The sequence below is a fragment of the Eupeodes corollae genome, chromosome 1 (genome assembly GCF_945859685.1).
Source record: "Eupeodes corollae chromosome 1, idEupCoro1.1, whole genome shotgun sequence".
NCBI classification, from domain to species: domain Eukaryota; kingdom Metazoa; phylum Arthropoda; class Insecta; order Diptera; family Syrphidae; genus Eupeodes; species Eupeodes corollae.
This window is the reverse complement of record NC_079147.1, coordinates 310,454,383-310,476,852: the sequence shown is the minus strand read 5'-3', so window position 1 is coordinate 310,476,852 and position 22,470 is coordinate 310,454,383. Positions and strand designations below refer to the sequence as shown.

At 30.9% G+C, this 22,470-nt stretch overlaps 2 protein-coding genes across 10 annotated transcripts in view; both read right to left on the bottom strand.

Moving 5' to 3' along the window:
* LOC129942922 (brain-specific angiogenesis inhibitor 1-associated protein 2) overlaps positions 1–10,244 on the bottom strand; it is a 28,706-nt gene extending 18,462 nt beyond the window's left edge. For 4 of the 7 annotated variants that reach the window (XR_008781124.1, XM_056052070.1, XM_056052071.1 and 1 more), the window contains exons 1-2: positions 9,814–10,141; positions 9,390–9,498 (exon numbers count right to left, since the gene is read on the bottom strand). The gene's annotated coding sequence lies outside the window, so the exon portion shown is untranslated. The other 3 variants (XM_056052067.1, XM_056052068.1, XM_056052069.1) reach the window with 3 other exon arrangements.
* A 3,209-nt stretch (positions 10,245–13,453) lies between these two features.
* On the bottom strand, positions 13,454–22,415 carry LOC129942918 (sodium-dependent phosphate transporter 2). 3 transcript variants are annotated; one of them, XM_056052055.1, is made up of 8 exons: positions 22,138–22,415; positions 17,815–17,864; positions 16,836–17,739; positions 16,157–16,582; positions 15,930–16,100; positions 15,169–15,865; positions 14,913–15,098; positions 13,454–14,741 (listed from the first exon to the last, which is right to left on the bottom strand). In XM_056052055.1, exons 3-8 carry the CDS (start codon positions 17,026–17,028, stop codon positions 14,393–14,395), a joined length of 2,022 nt encoding a protein of 673 aa, XP_055908030.1. In that variant the 5' UTR covers positions 17,029–17,739; positions 17,815–17,864; positions 22,138–22,415; the 3' UTR covers positions 13,454–14,392. The 3 variants fall into 3 exon arrangements, with proteins under 3 accessions (XP_055908030.1, XP_055908031.1, XP_055908029.1); XM_056052056.1 differs by lacking the exon at positions 22,138–22,415 and adding an exon at positions 21,348–21,366; XM_056052054.1 differs by lacking the exon at positions 22,138–22,415 and adding an exon at positions 21,348–21,372 and having other exon boundaries at positions 16,836–17,864.
* Between the last annotated feature and the right edge of the window lie 55 nt (positions 22,416–22,470).

The window sequence follows — 22,470 nt, the reverse complement described above, 5'->3', positions numbered from 1 at the left end:
TCTGCTTACAATTACAATATCCAATGTACACCTTTGAACATTATTATATTGCTTCCAAGGTTAACGTGATATATCTCAATGAATGATTATTATTTTCACACAATCATTTTCATCTCATTGAGGTCGCTTTTGCTGTATAGACTTGTATACCTTACCTACCTACAAGTTAGTGTTATATGAAAATGCGTAGATTTATAGTTATAAACATTATAAGACATTCTTGTGTTTGCCAATGTATACTAACAAAAATATGTACATATTTAAATATTTGTACTTTATTTGAATTTAATTAGAGTTTTATAGTCACAGAAGTCCCCTTCTATATACATATATCAATTGACTCTAGAATATAGACTTTGTTGGTAGTAAAGTAAATATTATGTTTACCAAAATTCTTACTTATTGATTGTATATGAATGTTGAAAGAAGAGTTTCAAAATTCACAGATTTCATAATTTAATTTTAAATGATTTCATACGTAGGCTAAAGATGTTAACACTTTAAAGTAATTACAAATCAAAAATTTAGATCAGTGTTTTTTCCTTGACGGTTTATTTAGGGCGTAGAAAAAAGTTATTTGTTTTAAATCTTTGAAGAAAAATAACTAATCAACTTAAATTGCACATAAATTAGGCACATACAAAAGTAAGCGACATCAGAAAACCAAATTGATGTGATCTGAAACATATAGACGCTTGCTGCATATTAAGCAGCTATAACCTCGTTAAAGTAAAAGATAATAAGTGTATTTTTATTCATTCTTTAATTTAACATTCAAATTAAAAAGATATTTGTTAAAAAATACTGATATCTGTTGTTTCTTCGCGCAGGATTATTACTTCGAATAGCTTTTTGTCTTTTCCAAAGCCATAGTTGTATTTATACTAAGATTTATTAATTGTTTCTTTGGTTAGTTTGTAAAGGTGTACGTCTAAGGACTGCTCCTGCACACACGAAATGACAAGTTCAAGCTAGATACTTATATGCTAAGTTCGATATTTGTAACTAACAAATTAACATAAGATACAAAGTGTAATTTTAAAAATTTATTTATAGCTCACTTCTCTAAGAATAATTCATGAAAAGTGCTTTTCTAAATTAAGCGTTTATATTTGGCATTAAAACTGTAGGTCCCCTCCATCCCTGAAATAACTCGCACACAGCCACAGGAATGGTCGAGACCAAGTCATTAGGCCCTTATTCTCTACGGAGGGTCTTTTGAGCCACCTAATTTATTTTTTATATTTCGGAAATAAAAGCTGGCACAAAAAAAATAGATAAATATTGTTCCTTCCCTTTTTATAGAAATTATCATTCATGGCAGAAAGTGTTCCTACTTAGTTGCCACTTGTCGTTATATTTCTTTCAATTATATGTCTTATATAAATATTACTGTAAGGTTTTATTTAAATTTAATCTAGTCTATAGCTATCAATCGTTTTCATCATTGAAACCGATCATTGGAATTTAATAAGTTCGTTATGCCTATCATTGCATCAATTTTTTCCCAATTGGAACCATTCATTTGGGGTTAGAGTTGATCATTGAAACTAAAACTGATATGTGTTAATACAAATAGAATGGAACGACTTCAGTGGAACGATTGTATTCCGTATTATGAAATATAATATCCGCTTTTAATTGAAAAATATTTCATCATTGACAGAGTAACAGTTGTAAAATTAAAATTAAAGTTCTTTTTTAGTAAAACAAATCTATACAACTCATAAGCTTTATTTGAACTCCAAACACAACAAATTTGACTCGAATATACATACATACATACATATGTAATCGTTTTTGAATCTCGAAACAAAATGTTCAATGATGGAAACCAATGATATCTATAAATCTTAGAAGGAAAATGAAATTAATAAATAATGATCCATAAAATCATTAAATACCTTCACATATTTTCTATTACAAACGAAAGTACCAATTTAACTAAATTTAAATCTTCTCAAAGACAATTAATTTTATCAGCGGTTAATTTACGACAATTTGCAAAGCATTGACTTTCACATTTTCTTGGCATCAACCAAATTGACTTTCTTCCTGAAACTTCAATCTGAAAACATATTTCCGTTTATTCCATGACGCATGGAAGGTATAGGCAAGGCGTATCGACAAAGTAATGAAATTGCCGCCAGTAAAAGTTGAAAAGTTGTTAAACTTGTACATAAACGTGTTTTATATTATCTCCATATAAATGCTCAAAGATGGTAATGTCCCAGAGGACGATAATAAATTATGTCGATGGTATAGACTAGAGGTAAACATATACACATAGCTTATAAAAATTCGAATAACAAGAAATTTGAACTTTAACTATTACATCACAGCAGACATAATATATAGAAAAAGTTCAATGAACACTTAAATATTTTGATTTTTTTTATCGATCAAAATTTTTAACTCACTTTTCAGTTTATCTTTCCAATAATTCTGATACGCAACAGATTTTGAGTGAATTAAATTAAATAATCTTAAGAATAGCAACATACAAATTGCAGTCATTGCGATGGAAAATAATATATTTTTATTTTCAGACCACAAAACCAACGTGACGTTACTACTAAAACCTAAGTCACATTATTTGCGTCGCTGGCTGGCTGTAAGCGTGTAGAGGAAAGCCAGTAATGGCATTTTTAAATGTTGAAGTCATTGTTATTCTCACGAGCAGCACTGTGCAGCTTAGCAGCCCAAGTCTAGGTAATTTTATCTCAAAGATTTCAAAGAATTTGACCATGAGCTCAACACAACAATATACAATATTGTTACCAGCTTGAGTTAAGTCTAAAAGGCAGCTATTGTGTGCTTATTACAGTGAGGAGATTATGTTCTGCGGGGCCTTGATGCAAACATTTTCTCAGGGCTCCTTGTTCTTACAATTTCTTAGGCATTAATTTTGTATCGACGGCAAGAATTTTGTTTATATTCTTTCCCAAATTTTTAACGTGTTTTCTACTAAATGGTCACTATTTCACAGTTTTTCTGTGTTATAGAAAAAAATAAAAAAAAATGTTTCTTAAAGTGCCCTTATTAGATTCAATTCCGTTTCTAATTATCTTAATTTTGTAATAGAAAGTAGTTCTTTTATTTTTCACATCCCGATTTATTATTTAATGTGCTACTAATTTGTAAAAGGAGACAAAAATTAACGATTAACAACATTTTTTTCGGGTTGGGTTCTTTTTGGTCAACCAAAGTCAGCGGGATTTTCGGGATTTGGCGGGATTTTAGAAGACGAAATTTAATTTAAAAAAAACAGGACAGGGATTTTTGTAAAGCAAGCTTTTGAAAAAGGGGATTCCGATACGAAACAATTTATTTCAATAGTGCTCCATTGAAATAGCAGTGTTGGTCAGGTTAGTAAATAATTCGCTTAACAATATGAAAATTCTATTTCTTTGTACTCCATAAAGCATGTTAATAAGAGTTGTGAGAATTAAAGTTAGAAATCTTAATTCAAAAGCATAATTTTTGATTATACTCACAGAACTGTAACCCATGAGTAAGATTCTTCTTCCTTTCAATAGAATACAATTCTACATACTTATTCAACTGATCGAAGTTTGAAGAATTGCGAATAATTGTTGTATTGAGTTGCAATAAAATATAATTCTATATATACTCAACCAAACTGTGTATTTACTCTAGGAGTTAAAGTTTTTCAAGTATTTCCAAACTTAAAAGTGGCCTGAAGCGAAAAAAATCCGCCACACTAATTTCTTGATGAACCCAGTGGCAAACCTTGTCCAGGGCTCTGGGGCCTCACGCCTCACTCTCTTGTTTGTACGATACTGCCTATTGTTGATGCTAACCTAATGTTGTTTTGTTTTGTATTTATTTTTTAATTCTTCAGTATAGACTATTAAGTACTTATGGAATGGAATATCATGACGAAAGTAGAAATAATTTTTATAAAATTATAATAATTTTCTTGGACTTGTTTCTTAATTTAACCGTGTACACAATTCAAAAAGCACTTTTATGCTATCATACAAAACCACACCTTATTGTTGCATATTATGAAGGTATGTTCATTTATTTGTTAAGTCAAGATATTTTCAAGTCAACATCAACACGTAGAATATCTACTGGCTTTATGGTTTTTAATACACTTTCTATCAAGATCTTATTATTTTTGTTTCCATTATTCGTATGTTTTTTATTACCTACCTGCAAAGGAAGAAAAAATGCAGAAGTAGGTACTCGTACATATATAAACTTCGTATATATACTTTTGTACCTAAGCAAACTATTGCACGTAGATAGATTTTAGTTTATGATTTCGCTGCGCAGATCATGGCAGCAATTCTGAAAACAAGTAATGTGACTTGATCTCGTTAAGGTAACTTAAAGCTTGCTTCAATTTTTAAATTAGTTTGTTTCGTTTAAGCCTGGACAACAAAAGTAATGCTGTTAAGTTACGGCTACGAGAAAGCAAAGAAGTATGAACATTTTACATTACATGAATGAAATCAAAAACGTTTATAAAACTACACAGTTAAGTTTATGTTTATTTTGTTGATTATCATCATTGAAAGGTATAAATATTTTCCAGATTTAATTCTTCGTTTTGTACATGCTCAACTGTTTAATATCTCAACTTATTTAATCACATTTTGATGTAAATAAGTTTGATAATCTACAAAACAAAGCTCCAGAAATAGACTTTCTATCAAGAAATATTCAGGTACAGTTTTTGGCAATTTACAAAAGAAAGCCATTAAGACCATTCAAATTTAACTTGCCTTAAATACATGAATAATTAACCAATTTTTTGCGTGTGTTGCTTTGATATTTAAGATTGATCTTAAAGATGAAGTTGGAATTCTACTTCAAAAAAAATCAAAATTGATTATAAAATTTCTACAACTCAGAAATTGTATTATCTTAATTACATCGCAAATAGCAATGTCAATTAAATTAAATACAAATAAAAACAAAGACTAAAGTTATTATAAGCAAAGTTTTGACCACAAAAAGTTGGATATATGCCCAAAAAGTACGTGTATTGCATATAAAAGTGATTCTTTTTGTCACGTATTGAAAAACATTAAACTTAATGTCCGCATTGTGCTTTGAAAAAAACTTGCAGTAATCAATTTTAGTTTTCATAGAAAACGTCTGACTGTCACTGGCCGCTGCGGGCCCCAAATGAAAACTTTAGTTTTCAGGTCCACCTGAGTCGAAAAACTAAAGACATATTTTTTTCTCTTTTAGTTCCTTTTTGATTTTCAAGAAGTGTATTGTTTTCACAGAAGCGCGAGTATTTCGGTTGAACTGTTTAAGGGGAGGAATGCATCTAGCTATTTCTTTAGAGCATAAACCATTAAAATAACGGTAAAAGAGGTCGAGACAAGAAACATTTCGACGATGTTCAAGTGACGTAAATGATCTTATGATGGTAATATCACCAATCAATCTAAATGCTCTACGTTCAATACTATCCAAGAGGCTTAAGTAAGTTGCAGGAGCACCAGCCCAGATATGAAAGTTATACTAAAGCTTTGTTCGCATATAAGTCTTGTAAATAACAGCCGGATCAGAGGAGGATCGCTTTAACGATTCAAGACATCATTGCGTTTTCGAAGCATTAAATTCCACGCGTTTTCTTATTCCCCATTGTACAATGCTGTTTAGGTCGGAATTTAATGAGTTTATCATATTATGTCGTTGCAGTTCCGCATCCGAAGAAGAGGGGTGTGAATCTGAAAACGAATATTAAAAGCTAAGAGTACAAACAATGTATTCGAATAGATGTTGCAGACAGGAGATCATTAATAAAAATGAGAAAAAGTGTTGGAGATAAAACAGAGCCCTGGGGCACACCAGCATTTATTTTGTGGTTTTCAGACTTGAAACCATCCAATACAACTTGTATTGAACGATTCGAAAGGTAATTACTAATCCAATAAAGGAGGGATTCATGAAAACCGAAATATAACTGTCGTATCGAAACGAAACAAAGCTTAAGAAAATCTCTGCCCTTAAACTTGATGTATCTCATAACTTGGGTTTTCAAACTCGCAATTGGAATGTTTTTTAACTACATTAGTTTATTCCAAAAAATGTGCTAACTAGAACAATTTTAGCCTTAAACGAAAGTGTTTCGTTTATGTTATTTGAAAATAACCATAAAATACTGAGAGCCATCGATGATGGTTGTGTATAGAAGTAAAACAAATTATTATCAATCGGACGAATTTGATGGATTTCCATAATCACCATACCAACTATCAACTTCACTTTCTCATCATAACCACTCTGATGATCTTAGTATCGCATGGTATAATAAATAAGTACCTACTTTTTAGTGATTACAGAAATTGTAAATGCAGCTGACGTTGATGTTCAATCGTGTGAATGAAAGATTTAAACCTATCTTAAAGCAACAACCATATATTCATGTTTTGAAGCTGCTCCCCATTCTCCCTCCGTCAACTTTCTATTTTCTGCAACCACTAAACTTTGCATACACGTTTTGTGACCTCTTGCCATCATGCATTTCGTTTTTTTTTTACCATTTATCTATACAAAAATTATTGGTACCGAACGCCAACGTACCGTGGATTAATGGAGAGGAAAATTTTAAATTTGAGTCCATTACATTATATTCCTAAGACCCATGGCACCCGAATGGAACAGAATTTTCTAAAAAAAAAATGAAAGAGATAATTAAAGCAAAAAAAGTGCCCCTTGTCAAAAATTTAACAAACATCTACGAAATATTATATTTATAGAAATAAATCCAATAAATAAGTGAAGGTGTTTACCTCATTAACTTAAAATTAAATAAAAGAAGTAATTTGAAGATTTAGTACGGTTTGAATACTAGACATGTTAATTCGTTAATTAAAAAAGTACCGTTGAATACAATTTTAACAATTTTATGATTTATTAATAAGTTAAAAAATTTAAGTCACCTTAAAATTAGGAACAATTCAATCCTAATGCTAATGTAACCATCTTATTATTCATATAGATTTGAGGATTTATTTATAATTAAAATAAAAAAAATATGAAAACTGACTCAATTTTATACAAAATTGATCTAGAGTCTCATCTTTAATGATTTAGGCATACAAAAAACTTTTCTTTTCAATTTTTGTCTGATTTCCATGAACTTTAGAAACAACGCATTAAAATTAAAGTTACTTTGTAAAAGAACAAGCTTTTTGTATTTTGGAAAAACTGTCGAATCGAAACGAAAAAAATCTTCCCCTCAAAGCAAAAAGACATAAGTCAAAACTTTTTTTTTATTTAAAAATCGGTCTATGTGTTAAGTTATAGAAATAATTTACGTATCGGAATTGACTTTAAAAACAAATATGTCTGTCTAGAAGAAATTTAATAAAAAGCTCAATGTCAGGTTAAAGGTTTAATGTGAGTTTTATTTAAAAAATGTTGTCTTATAACGATTTGCTTCTGGGTTACGAAATTACATTTAAAAAGTGTATGTTTCAGTTTGTATTGTTCATGCAAATGTGCTTTTTCAAAGTCAATACTGTAACTTATTCTCTCAAAGTTGATCCGAACTCTTCGCAAAAAAGTAAAGTTTATTTAGGCAAATAAACTAATTTTTGCATTGATTTGAATGAACAATATTTTAATACTAAAATCAATATTGTTACATCTTATTACAGAAGTTTTTTTGAAACAAGTTTTTTTTAATATTATACATATTTATAAATTAATTATTATTTTTGAGAGTTAACTAAATTTAAATTTTTAAAATAAAACAAAACACTCACTTTCTTCTGCTATTTTTTCTTATAGTTTGTTTTATTAACTTCCCATAGGAAGTTATTGTAATGGGTTCGATTTGTCAAATTGGAAATGTTGACATTTCTCGACGTTTCAAGTCCCTATAGACGAAATAAAAGATTTTTAACAAGATGTCTGTGCGTGCGTGTGTACGTATGTACGTTCGTACGTCGTCCGTACGTCTGTACGTATATACGTTTGCGACGTTTTTTTCGTCGTCAATAGCTCAAGAACCAGAAGAGATATCGACTTCAAATAAAATTGCGTGGTTGGTTTTTTTATAGCAGTTTAAAAAAAAGATGAAAATGTTGGTTAACCCTAAATATCTCACGAACCAATGACTTCATAAAAAATAAAAACCTAAAAAAAACATTACTCAAACTTGGTCAACATTTAATTTCGTACCCCATATTTTTTTCAAAACTTTCAGATGTTGGCCTTAAACTACTTTTAACTTTAAAAAAATATTGTTGTCAACATTCAGTACAATTTTGAGAAAAATCTAATTGACAGTTTTTTTTTACAAAGATTAAGAAAATAAAAAAAAAAATACTAAAACTTGGTAAAAAATTCCTTTCGACTCAAATAGCTTTTCAACAATTTAAAATATTGTCTTCAAACTTTTTTTTATTTCACAGAAAATATTGTTTTCGATACTCAATACCTAGTATTTTGTTTCATAAAAATATAAAATCTACAAAAAATAGTACGCAAATTTGGTAAAAATTGATGTTCGGTTCTTGATATCTCTCAAACTAATTTCATTCATCCAATTTGTAAATATTTAAGAAATGCTACTAAAATAAGTTTTCGACTAAAAATCTTAACGAAACTAGATTTTTAAACTAAACTATTTCTTTATATGAAAAATATTGTGGATACTTTTAATTTTTTTAAGAATAATTCAATTGACAACTTTTTTACCCAACACATAAAACTAAAAACTTTTAAGCAAGACAAATCGACAGACGGGATGAGAAGTTATCAGTGTGGGTCGCAACCCAGCCTTTTTTTAGTAACTTTATAATTATTGTAATTGATACAAAAAATAAGCTTAGGTAAAATATTTAAAATTTTAATTTTTAAAACATATACCTACTTAACATTTATCCATTTATTTGTCAATTTATTTTACTACTTAAAACATAAATCAGTAGTTGAAACTATGCAAAATTCCATTGGAAAAAAAAAACAATTACCCAGGTATTTAAAAGCCAATTAAAAGTTGAAGTGATGTAACACTTTTAAGAAGAAATGTTAATAATGTTGAAAATAGATGCATTATTTGATTTTCTAAACATTTAAATTTAAAACAAAACACTTTATGATCACTACATTTGCAAAATTAAAATAAATACTATCAATAGCCCCATAAACCGTTTGAAGTACGGCATCTGGCATCATTAACTTTTATTTGCATACATTTTGAAAAGATTTGTATTTTAAAAACATTTTCCAGTTATTTAGATAGAGGTTTGTAGACCTCATTTGGGGACAAAAACCGAAATTCGGAACATAACTGTTATAAATTATGCAAACAAAATTCTAGGAATATTTGTATAAATTAAACAAAATTTACATAAATATAATATTTGTTTTAATCTTTCATGGCTCACCTTTGTAACTTTTAGTTTGTTTAATCAAGTTAAAGTTTAAATGCAAAAATATCCTTAGTTAATCCAACAAAATTGATTTCGAAGACTCACTCAATCGCATAATGTACATCTAAAGAAAAACACAATATTAAATTTTCACAATTAAAACATTTAAAAATAAACACAATGAACATAACATATTATGAACAATTTTTTGTATACACGTTACAAATTTTTATATTTCGGTTTATATGTAGATGAAAAATGTAAAACAAAAATATCTAATTCCTCTTACTTTTTAAAGTAAGCTTTCGTTTTAAAAATTGTTAAGAAAAAAAACACTTAATTTTTTAGCATGAAAACGCGTCGTGGGGCGGAGGAGGTACATAGGTAGGTAGGTTGGTACTTTTCATCAGTTAACAAAACAAAAACACAAGAAACTTACAAAAACGTTGATCTCAAGCTCAACATGCATTCCAAGACGCGAAAACGAACGAAAAACCTGTCCCGTTACGGTCAAATCAATGGAAATCTTTTTTTTTACTAGCTATTTAGTTATTTTATATTCACTTGTTGTTGTTGCTGTTGTTTATTAAGTTAAGTTTTTGGTCAATTCTTGTAGACTTTACGCGCGGACAAATAAAAATTTTGTATTCACGTGTGACTTCTCCGTAAGCTAACTCACAACTGAGTCTTGTCTTGAAACTTAAAAGAGAGCCTCACAATATCTTGAGTACCATACCAGTGCCAGTACCACTGCCAGTACCGAACAAACCAACCTGCAAACTACCAACAACGGCTACGGCAGCAAGCAGCAGATAGAAGGTAATAATAACACACCTAGGAGCCACCACCAACGTCTCTGACTTAAAAATGTATCCAACCTGTATCATGCAGCAATGTATCTACGGCTTCGGCTATGCCTATGACAATCGTGTGTGCCTATCTAGCTTTTGTATACTACTTTCGCTTTCGTGGAAATGGTTAGAGCTTTTTTTCTATGGAATAAGGTATGTTCATATGTAATTAAAGTTTCAATTTTCTTGAGTAATTTAATAAAGAATCAGTAAAATATATAAACCAATAGATTCGTATTATTAATTAGGTAAACACTTAACAATATTACTTAGATGCAACTATCTATAACCAATTCATCGATATTCCTTTTCAGTAGGTGGAATATTTCTTAACTTAAATTCCAAAATTTAATTAGCAGAAGAGATCGCTTAGTTTTTGCTAAAAAAAACTCGTATAAACTGGCAAAATAAGCTTTAATGTTAACCTCACACATGACCTCATACCAATACGATTCTTGTCAAATAGTTATTCAATTGTTGGATGCTGAACCTTTTTTAAAAAGAACTACTCACTTGGTAACGACCTCCGAAAAAACTATAATTTCTGTCCTAATTCATTTATTTCTGTCTTAATCTTTAACCACCTACCAACTATTGCGGTCTCTGAGACTGCTTACTGCCAAGATTTAAGGCTTACAGCGTTAATGTAACTTAAAAAGTGAATTTATGTTAACCATCAACTTAAGTAACATTTCAAAACACGGATGAACTCAGTCATAGGAAGCACACCTTTAAGAATATTTGAATTTGAAAATTTTACGCGGTTAAGAAATGTGTTCTTTTATTTAAGACTTTTTTTGTATGTAAGTAATGTTAAATATTTTAAACTACCAGCTCCTGTATGTGTATGTTTTTTTTTAATCGGCTCAGAATTAGCCGGTTTCATAGATGTCATCATGTTTCACAGATGTCGTCATATCAGGTTCCCGAAAATTTTGTTACGCTACAAATTGGAACAAATTTACATTTTAAGAACCGAATGATATCAAAAAAAAATCATTATTGCACAAATATGTTAAGTTTAAATTTTCATTTGTTTCAAGATATGAAAAAATAAATAATTATTCTTTATTCATCTTCCGATTTGATTTGTTCGCAGTGTAAAAGGGATTCAGTTACCGTTGTTTGTAGCCTTTGCTTTGAATCCCCTTGCATTCTTTTTTGTTGTCAGCCATTTTATTCTTGATGCCTTCAAATCTGTCCACACCTAAGAATTGATCTAAATTGTAGAAAACTTAACACTACTTAACGCCAGCTAGAGGGGTTCTTATAATATAGGCCGAAGCACTTTAATTACTGTTTTTTCTTTTTCCTTTATATAGATTTTCGAAAATGATTGGACAAATTCAGGTTTTACTTGAATCAATCCAAAAACCCTTTGCATTGAAACTGAATTATTTTAATAATAAATTTATTGGTCCTTTTTCACATGAAAACAATTAATGAAGCATAAATGTTTTTTCTTTTATTTTCAAGGTAACCCTTAAAATTATTTAACTTTCCAATAAAAAAAATAAACCTTCTCACAGGTGCCGTCGGATGAAACTTGTACCTCAGTTGACAACAAAAAAGTTTCATACCCCTTAGGCAAACAATAATGTCCAAATTTTGAAAAAGAAAAAAAACATTAATTGGCATAGCTTATTTGTGAGTGCTTATTGAAGAACGAATTTTCTCCGTCGAAGCCTGTGCTAAGGCACAATGTAAAGATGAACCTTTTATCTTAGTTTCAATATTTAAAAGTAGTATTTCCCATTTCCTGTAAACTGGAAGCCTTGAAGGTAAATTTAGATAAGTAAGCGAAACGAATTGAGGCGAAAATAAGCCGTCACATAGAATTCGATAATAACACTGGTCGACAAAGCATTAAAATTGCACTTTTCAATGGGTTCTAGTGGCCTTAATTCAAATCCAACTTAAGAATTAATGTATCACATCATGTTTTTGAGGTATCACTTTTTAAAATCGTATCTAATTTTATGAAGTAGCTTTTTCAATAAAAGCAAAATTAATTCAATATTCAGTGGAAATATTTACATACATATATTATTTCATTATAATATTCAAAAAAAAACTTCAAAAGCTGTTAGATTTCTCCTGTCTTACAAAAATCTGAAAAATTGCTAAACCATTTTTGCTAAAATAGTTTTCAACAGAAAAATGCAAAAGGTTTGAAAGTATGTTTTGTTCTTGTAACGAGTATGTGGTCTAAACAATTTTATTATATCAAGTTTTAGAAATATGATAAAAAATGTAAAAAAAATGTTGAAAACATACATATATTTTTAAAACTTAAACAAATAATTAAAATTAGAGTTTGGATTCGAAATCAGCACTTAAAATTAAGCCCAAAACGTATTTTCCAAAACTATTAAAGTATCAAATTCAAGTTTTTCTCGAAACTTCATATAAATTCAAATAAAGACTTATAACTAATGAGAATCTCCAGAAACTAAGTAAGATATTTAAATGGTTTAAATTGTATCTAAAAGAGAAAGATTTGAACTTTTTAAAAACCCCATTTTTTGTTGTTTTTAGCATTTTTAAAGGTGTATATTTTAAATACCTGGGGCTAACGAGTTTGCCATTTTTCAATGATTGCTTTTGCTTTCGCCTTCTTTGTTATTAATTCGACCAATTAACGATTTCGAAGGCGAATCTGAAATGTTTCTTTCATTTTTCATTCAAGGAAAGATAAAAACGAGCAAAGAAACCGACATCCATTTTTGGCTCTCGTCGAATTTATGATGAAAAATAAGGGCATTTCAACTAATTCCTCCATTTCAGAATAAATACATATAATACACCACAAATGATTCCATTTTCAAATTTAATATTGTTTATTGAATAAATCACCACAAATTCAATCAAAACAAAACAAAATTTGTGGAAAGCTTTCAAACCAAGAGTGCCAAATCACTGGAATATAGGAAGAACTATTTTCGCTTCGCAGCGAATTCGTTAATAAAGAAATACGACACGACGCGAATTGGAAAGGTCAAACTAAAAACGATCCGCCGCGAACCTCATAATCAGGCCCCTGATGTGATTGAAGAATTTAAAAACGAGATTCGAATTCGAATCGAGGATATCTTAATCCTTTAAAAAAGCAATGTTCTGTTTTCAACAGGCAAAAAACTTACTTTTGTATTAATCTTGATCAATAAAATTGGCCACGCAAAACGACCAAATCAATGTTGTTGACCCTAAATATATAAAGAACAAAAATTGTTTTCAATATGTCTTTATTGTTTTATGTTTATAACAGTAGTTAATTACAATGATCGTGAAATGAAACAATGTGGTGATAATAATACGACAATTTTTTACAAGTCAAACTGCTGTAATATGTTTTCTTAAGTAAAAACTTTTGTATGCAGTTGTATCCGAACTGACATGTTAGAAAACGCCTTTTATATAATAAGTACTTTTTGTATAGTATATAAATATATGTTTTTTTTTTTGTCTAATTTAACATCATAACGGTAAAAAAATGTGTAAACGGAACATTTATCTCATCAAGGTGTAGAGATTCTAATTATATAAAAAGAAAATAAATAATATTTTTAATTTCTTGATTTCTGAGATTTTTTCGCAATTTTAAATATTACATGCGGATAGAGAAAAATAATATCACTATACGGGTCAGTAGGATTTTTAGGTTATTTTATTAATTAATAGGATCAATCTACAAGTTAGTGTCGTTAACATAGAAAGTACTCGAACTATCTAACGCGTACATAATTGACAAAATGTGCCAACTTAAATTTTTTAAAATATTTCTTTGGTTCGATAAAAAAATAACTTCAAACAAAGAATTTCACACACTTAAGATTCTCGTTTGAGAATTAAGATTCCAAAACACCTTGACTGTTTTTTTTAATTTCAAACATTTTTGAAACACAATTTTAATATAACAAAACGTTTCTTTACTTTGTTTTCTTTTTTTGTTTCTTATAATTATTAAACCATTTTTAAATTAAATGCAAAAATAATAATTAAAACTGTTATCAAAATAATAATATGTTGAAATTGATAAAATATTTCTTAAATCTGCACATGATTTGGTATGAAGCTAACAATGATGGACAACTAGTATTTTTTCTTCTTAATTTTAAATTAATTAATTTATGAGTTATTTTGCCTTTTAAATATTAGTGTGCAGAATTAACTAGGCAAAACAAGTTTACATAGACAGAACATTATAGCTGCGCTGAGGATAGCAGTAATGGGAACTGTTACAATCCAAGCGTAAGCAATGTTTCGAAACAGATTCCAGTCGACGCTGCCTTTGGGTTTAGGTGTTATCGTGGACGTTGTTCCGTTTTCTAAATTAGTAGATGCGGAACTTGGTTTACTGTTGCTGCTCGTTTCGTTTTCGTTTTCTTGGCCCTTCGAACTCACATATCCGACAAAGACCACAGAACCCACTTTGCAATGCGTTGTTGAAATTGGCAAACCAATTTTACTAGCCAGTAGTACAGTGATTGCAGCGCCAATTTCAATAGTAAATCCGCTATTTAAATAGTTATTTAATTAAACCGTGTAGATAGATGTACATTGCGTGTTCAGTCATTCACCAGCACCAGACAGGAAGTTTTCTTTGTATATCTTTTTACTCAAGCGTGGAATTAATTGTACTTTACTGTCATAGCTTTGAATCCGACTGATCACGAAGTAAACTTACGTTGAAGATGTGATTTTTGTTAGATCATTGCCTATTGTCTCAATAACTCTTCGACCCCACAGCCACAGACCAATCGAAATTCCTATACCACCGAATATAAGTATGTAAATGGGGCTTTCAGCTTTCTGCATAACCGAACCTTCTCGGTAAATCATATACAAGGCGATCAAGGGTCCAATGGCATTGCTTAAAAACAAAATAAAAATCGATCCAAATTGATACGAACGTTTTTTTGTTTATAAATTCCCTTACTTACCTCACATCGTTCCCACCATGCGCAAAGCTTCCAAACGTTGCAGTCAATATTTGCAAAAACGAGAACAGCATGGACACTTCTTCAGTTTCTTCACCATTGTTGGCAGGAATTGTAAATTCACTCAGATCCTTGCTTTCTATTAGAGGCACTTTACTAGAATTGGGCGACAGTGTTGACGAGATCATCAGCTCTAAGCTCGAGCCACTTTCAGTTACTTTAAGCTCATCATTACTTTTGGAAGCACATTGATTGGTTGAAACTGGATTATCAACAAGCAAGTCAGTTGCATCTGGATTGGCAGTTTTGTTTTGATTTTCGCCTGTGAGCACAGGCGATTTTTGTTGATTTTCCTTTTTCACAAAGTAGTCTTGAAGTGGTTTGCTATTTGGTACCATTGGATTTCCGTTGCCATTACTATGCTGCTCATCAATAAAGTTCAAACTTGTTATGGTTAGGTCGGTGTTATCAAGACTAGCCTTTCCCAATAGATCCTCTGCTTTTTTCACAATATCAGGATTGATTTTGTAGCTTTTTTCGTTTGCATAGCCCTTGGAAATCGAAAGCTTAAAAGTTGTTGGGGAATTGTCGGTTAACGATACAAGCTCGGTTATTTCAGCAATAGCTGGCAGCTGTTTCCCGTCGCTGACGAGTGAAACAGGACGTCGATTTTTTCGTGGACTACCCGATGGGGATGATTCTTTAAAGAAAGATATTTATTGCTTTTTGTAACCAGAAAAAGGGAAGAAGAAAGGTACACTTACCCAATGAGTCCTCAAAGTTGAACTTCACTGGTTTTGTAGCTTGAATTTTGCTCTTGATTTTTCTCCCTTGCAGAGGAACAATAAACAATTGAGTTAAAAGTGCAACAACCAAACCCAAAACAACACTTGAAGCTAATGCCATCCAAGCCGGTATGTTGTCCATGTATAACACTGAAAATGGTTAATCCATTAGTGTATGAATATCTTACTAATATTTCACCAATTACGTTTAGGACCATCCAAAACAATGCTGATTAGGTTTATAAAGAAGGTTACTCCGTAGAACACTGGTAAAGAGGCAAGTCCTGCTTTCAGAGGGTCACTTGCTCGTAAAATGAACTTTCTTATAAGGATAAACAGCGAAATGCTAACGATGCCACTCATAACCGGCGATATAAACCAAGAGCCAACAATTGTCGCCAACGTTGACCATTTAAGTCCTTGCGTTCCACGCGCTACTAAGCTAAACCCGATAGTCGATCCTACAATACTGTGTGTCCCCGAAATTGGTAACTTAAGAAAGGTAGCAACTAGAAGCCATGCAGCACTGCTTGCCAGAGCGGACATGCAACCCAGCATAAGTTCGGTTTCCGAACCCTCGTATAAACCGACTTCAAGAATTCCTTTTCGCATTGTGTCCGAAACTTTATATCCTACAAAAAAAATTAAATGATATTTTTCAAATAGTATGCGATTGAAAAAACTTTGTTTTATTTATTATGTTTACTGATCTTCATTTTTGTGTGAAATTGGTAAAAGATGAAACTATTTTTAACAACATCATAACAATTTATTTGAACATAAGAAAATTTGAAGCGATTTCGGGAACGTTTTTACTCTTTTTTTGTTTTGATAAAAAAATAAAAATGAGCAAACATGTTACAAAAATAATCCAATTACTCTTACCAATAAGTACAGCTCCCGATATCTCACAAACAGTGGCTAAAACGCACGCCTGCCGAATGCTCAAAACACCAGAACCAACACTCGTTCCAAATGAATTCGCAACATCGTTCGCACCAATGCCAAAAGCCAAAATGAATGCAATTATAAAGCCAATTATGACCATCCACAAAAGTTCCGGTGAATAAGGATCCATGTTTGTTTTTTTTTTTAAGTTATTGTTTTTTTATTAAGTTAATGCGTTTTGTTAATTTTATCAGAGTGTATTTAATCCCAACAGAAATAATAAGCAACACGTTGTTTTTCTTATGTAGATTAATATGAATTTAATTTGTTACGAAGAATAACGAAAAAATGTTCAAATAAAAATGTGGGTCTTTTGCTTAGGTTAAAGGTGTCCGAATAACAATCCTGATTGACAACAGTTCATAAATACACAAACCAAAAAAACTTAAAATTTAGATAATACTTCGAAGTGTATTTCAAACATTTAAACAACCATATTTGCGTTTGAATTTCATTTTTGAAATCTTCATTGCTGAGATAAGTGGTTGTATGAAAAATTTGTTTTTTTTAAAGCCTCTTAAAAGAGCAAACAACGTTGAAATATCTTTAAATCTTTAGAAGAATTTAAGTATAAATTCGAAAGAAAAGAGCTTTGCTCTAAATTCAAATTTTGTTTAAAAATAAAAAACAAATTAAAATTTAAAAATTTATAACAAGGCAGTAAGTACTACAACAATATTATAGGAATAATTTAAATAAATTAAATAATTGGATTAGTTTCTATTTGCTGTTGGTAGTTTAACTTTGGTTTAAATTTTTAATTAAGTATTATTTAGTATTATAAAGGTGTGTTTAATTGTTTATTATTTTTTAATTACGTTGAGGACGCCGACGATTTGATCTAAAATTATATTATATATGAAATAATTTGTGTGTCACTTAAAATTTGTCAAAGCTGATTGATGGGATGCCGCACCTGGCGTTCAGGACAGCATAAATAGTTAGCAGTTTTGTGAAGTTTCATGTCTGTAATAAGAAAAATCGTAAGATAACAAAAATTAGTGCATATTTCAAAAAACTTTAGGAAATAAGAATAAGGAATTGTAATTTTGTATAATACATTTTTTAAATGGTCTTTAAGTATAACTAAAATAATTTAAGTAAGTAATATTATGTATTTTGATTCAGTGTAAGTTTTAAGAGATTTTTGATGTTCAAAAGCCGACTTTTTGCTGTTTTCTGAATAAAACCTAGAATCTCTACTCAAAAGCTCCAGAATTAAGTACTTAATTAATTTTAAAGTTCTTTGTATTAAAAGGACTAACAGCATCAATGTGAGGCACTCCTGCCTCCCTAATCATTGTAGGGTCTTCCAAGCGGAAGCGATCAAAGAGGTTCTCTCCTGGCTAAGAGAAAACGTGATATCAACTTCTGATATCCGCATCTTCTCTGATAGTCAGGCTGCTATTAAGGTCTCTTGACGGTGTATCAACCAATTCTCAAACGGCCCTCGATTGTCGATCGTATCTTATGGAGATGGCGCATCAATTTAACATTAAACTATGTTGGAATGGAATGTATGGAACCGTCATGCCTATTTCACCTGAAAGGGAGGAGATAGGTATACCGATAGCTACATGTAAACTAATGCTACGTGTAAACTCATGCTAAAAGAAACAGCTTTTGCGATAGCCAATACTAGGTGGCACAATTTACCAACATGCGCAGCCACAAAACTCATATGGCCTTCACTGGACCTAAAGTGCTCTAAGGACTTGTTATCTCTAAGTGTGTGGATTCTAAATTCGCAGCCACGTTAACCTAACCTAACCTGTAGTACAATGCAATCAAATATTTTTAAACAATATATTTAAAACGCCAGGAATAATTCATACATACAATTGTGGTCAAAATAAGGATAGAGACCTTTTTAAATTAGTTGAAAATGTCCCCTCAGGTTTTTGTTCTTTTCTTTCGAAAATTTCTGTTTGAGATTTTGTTTCAAATAAAAAGAAGTGATTTATTTTGATATTTACTACCCAAGAAGTGCTTCATTATGCTAGTGCTAAAATGCCATTGATTTGGATGTTCTAGCTACTACCTAGGCAATGACAAAAAAAAACACCAGAAAAATTGCTTAGGAATGGTTTGAGACTCACCACATCAACGTTTTGGAATAATAAGGATGATTGGGGGCCCGATCTCGATCTTGTTGAGAATTTGTGGTGTGATGTAAAAAGATAACGATAGTTTATTCCGAACTTATAAGTAATTTGCAGCTTTCAAAATCAAATGGGGTGGCGCAACAGTCCTTTGTGAACCTGGGCCTAGTGACTTACAACTCTCAACCATTCCTGTGTGCGAGTACTATTGTCAGGAATGGAAGGGACCTACAATTTTAGGCCGAATCCGAACGGCTCGTTTGAGAAAGCACTTTTTCATGACAAGAATTACTCTTCAAGGATTTGTCATCATTTCCAAGGGAAACATAGCAAGTCATGTAATAAAGACTATGCAACGAAATCTCATTAAAGTTCAGATTTGAGTAGCATTATAAAAAATCATGTAAATTTCCTTAACATTTGTTTACATTCATTCAAAGATAGGATGCAATCACGATAAACTATAATCACTAAAATTAAGAATCCCTAAAATTTTGAACGCATAAAACTAAAATCCCGAAAACCAAGAATCCCAAAACCTAAGACCCATTTTATACAATTTTTCTCTCATTTTCGGATCAAATTGTGTACAGTATTGTGCCTTATATAAATATTATTTTAAGTTAATATTAAAAGACGGCGTGCCAACATTTGTATGCCGATAGCAAATTATTATAATACGGTAAAAACGAATTATCAGATAAATTTTATTAATTTATTTGTAAAAAGTTGAGGATACTTAAACCAGAGAAATATTTTATTTTCTGTTAGGTATGTTGGTCTTTCTGGATATTGGGTGTTCGGGATTCTGGGTTTTCAGAAATTTGGCTTTTTGGGATTCTGTGTTTTCGGGATTTTAGAATGTCGGTATTCTATTCTATTTTCGTGATATTATTAGTTTTCTGGATTCAATATATTGTGTCCGTCTTCCTGCCAGAAACTCAAACTTCTATTACCTTGACTATTTCTTTTTAAAGAATTTGTTGTTTTAAATAAAATAAAATGTATGTTTTATTTTTTTGTTCAGGAATATTTTATAAAAGCCTTTAACTAAGACACACGAGTTTAAAACCGTAAACGGATTTGTCTTTTCTTTTTTATGCCTGCAGTTTGCATTACTCAAAATTTCGACCTCTGCTATACCTATAAAAGTGCAAACTTCGCTAAATTACTCAGGGTTGTCAGTACGTAATTGATAAATATTTTTGAGTTCTACACTATCTATCAAAACAAATATGTAGCCCTACATAAGGTACTTACAAACAATTTATATACACATATTTTATATACACCGGGAAGTACCTACATATAGGTACTAACGTTATGAAAAGAGGAACAATTTTATAAATTGCGCGACAAGAATTTCATAGGTATTTGTAATTGTTGCAAATTTATTCGATACATGCCTATTGTCTACATTATTTAAAGTGTGATGTTTTCAAGTTCAATTCTTGAGAGACTCATCTACCTTTATAAATAAGCACATAATTCACAATATAAGAACATCCGATTAATTTATGCATGAGTGGACAATGAATCAATTCAAATTACGTTTCTAGAATAAGGTGGGTTACCTATACAATAATCACTATATTGTAATTTCTCTTAATTAATGAAATTGTCAATTAAAACAGTGATGATGCAAAATTTCTTCATAACATGGAAAAATTAACTCTGTCAAATTCAAACTTAAATGTATATAGGTACGTAGGTATTTGTACCTAGATAGGTGTATTAAATTACTGACGTCCAAACACTTTACACAAAACATTTATTACGAACGAATTGGTTCGTTTAATTTATTATTGAGTCAAAAATGATCAATTAAAATAAACAATAATAAATGATCAAACCGAAAACCGATCAATGATCGTCTCTATGTCAACTTTATAGAATTGTTTACAGTTTGGGTACACACAACAAATTTAAGATTGTCATCATAATGTACTCTCGAGGCACGATGATCCACTTGAATCAGAAAATAGAAAAGTAAACACAAACCTACGCAATACGAAAACGATCCAACCCGCCTATCATAAAGATTATAGCGACGACGACGACGACTAAAACGACCTCGTCATCGTCGCACATGTTAAAGACACGAGACGAGATATAAAAAGATCATAAACAAACCAATGAGGGAATCCCTTTTAGCTTACACTAACTAAGTGACTCATGAATTATGATAGTGGCAGTGGGTCATATTTGTTCGTTCTGAGTTAAAAAAAAAAACATGATAACAAAATAATAAGGACTATACCTATAAGAAGGTGAACCCCATCCACAACACGTGCTTCCATAAAGTTCAGTGTCCTTGAAAAGAAAATGGTCAAAAAAAACAAATTACCTCCTATAATTAAGTCTGTTCCAGGATTTCCGGTAATAATGATTCTAATAGAACGACCACCAACCTCGAGGCAAATTTATTGAAATAAAATTCCTATAAGCAATTCCAATAGAGAAAATATGCAATGACTTTTCAAAGTGAATTGCACTATGGAAAAGAAAAAAAAAATAAAAACAAAACAATTTACACAAATAGCTTCAGCTTGTTGCAATTGCAAAACGCTGACAGATCGCAATAAGTACACATGTCGGCTTTTATTTATTTCATTTCTATTCCTTAGCTATAACCGTGACGTTAACAAAATGATAAAACATTTCGCGCAGCCAGAACTTGAACAGCAGTAATTATTTATTTAATTTTGTGTTTTAATTTCAATCAAATCGAAGTTTTCATTTCTGCTACGAGGTACAGTCGAGCAGGGTAGGGTAGGAAAGAGTTATGAATCATTAAGGGAGAATAATCCTTGTCCATTGCATAATTTGTTTATTTCTGGAGTGAGATTTTCTATGTATTCTTCGCAGTTCCTCCAAAGACCAAAATACGTACGTTTGAATTTTATTGATTTTTACAGAACTATATTAACACAGGCAGGGACGAAGAGTGGACTTTTTTTTTAAGGTATTGAACTAGAAAAGTTGGATTTACATATTTCAAAATCTCGTGCAATAAACTTGTTTCTTTTCATGATCATGGAAAAGGATTTGTTTGGTATATATTATATAAGGATTCTAGGAATTCACAAAATACATAATTTTTTGAAATTACTAAATGATAACAACTGACTACATACTTGAGAAAATTCGACTGAAAAATTAACACTGTGCCCGACCCCGACGACGACAGAAACAGATGAATACTTTAAACTATTTTGATTTTCATCGGATTCGGATCGGTAGCGAGAAGAGAAGCAAGTTCGTTTCGTTCTAAGTTCTTTCTACGCGATAGCAAGAAGCACGAACACGAAGCTCGGGGTTTGCTTTTGCTGGCCTGGCGCTGCGCTGATGTTTGGCTTTGGCTTTGGGCTTTTCAGTTTTCGCTCCCGTCGTCTCCTGTGTTCCGTCTTGACTCTTGATTATGGGGTTGCTTTGCTGGCTGTCGTTTTGACTGTCGGATACGGATTACG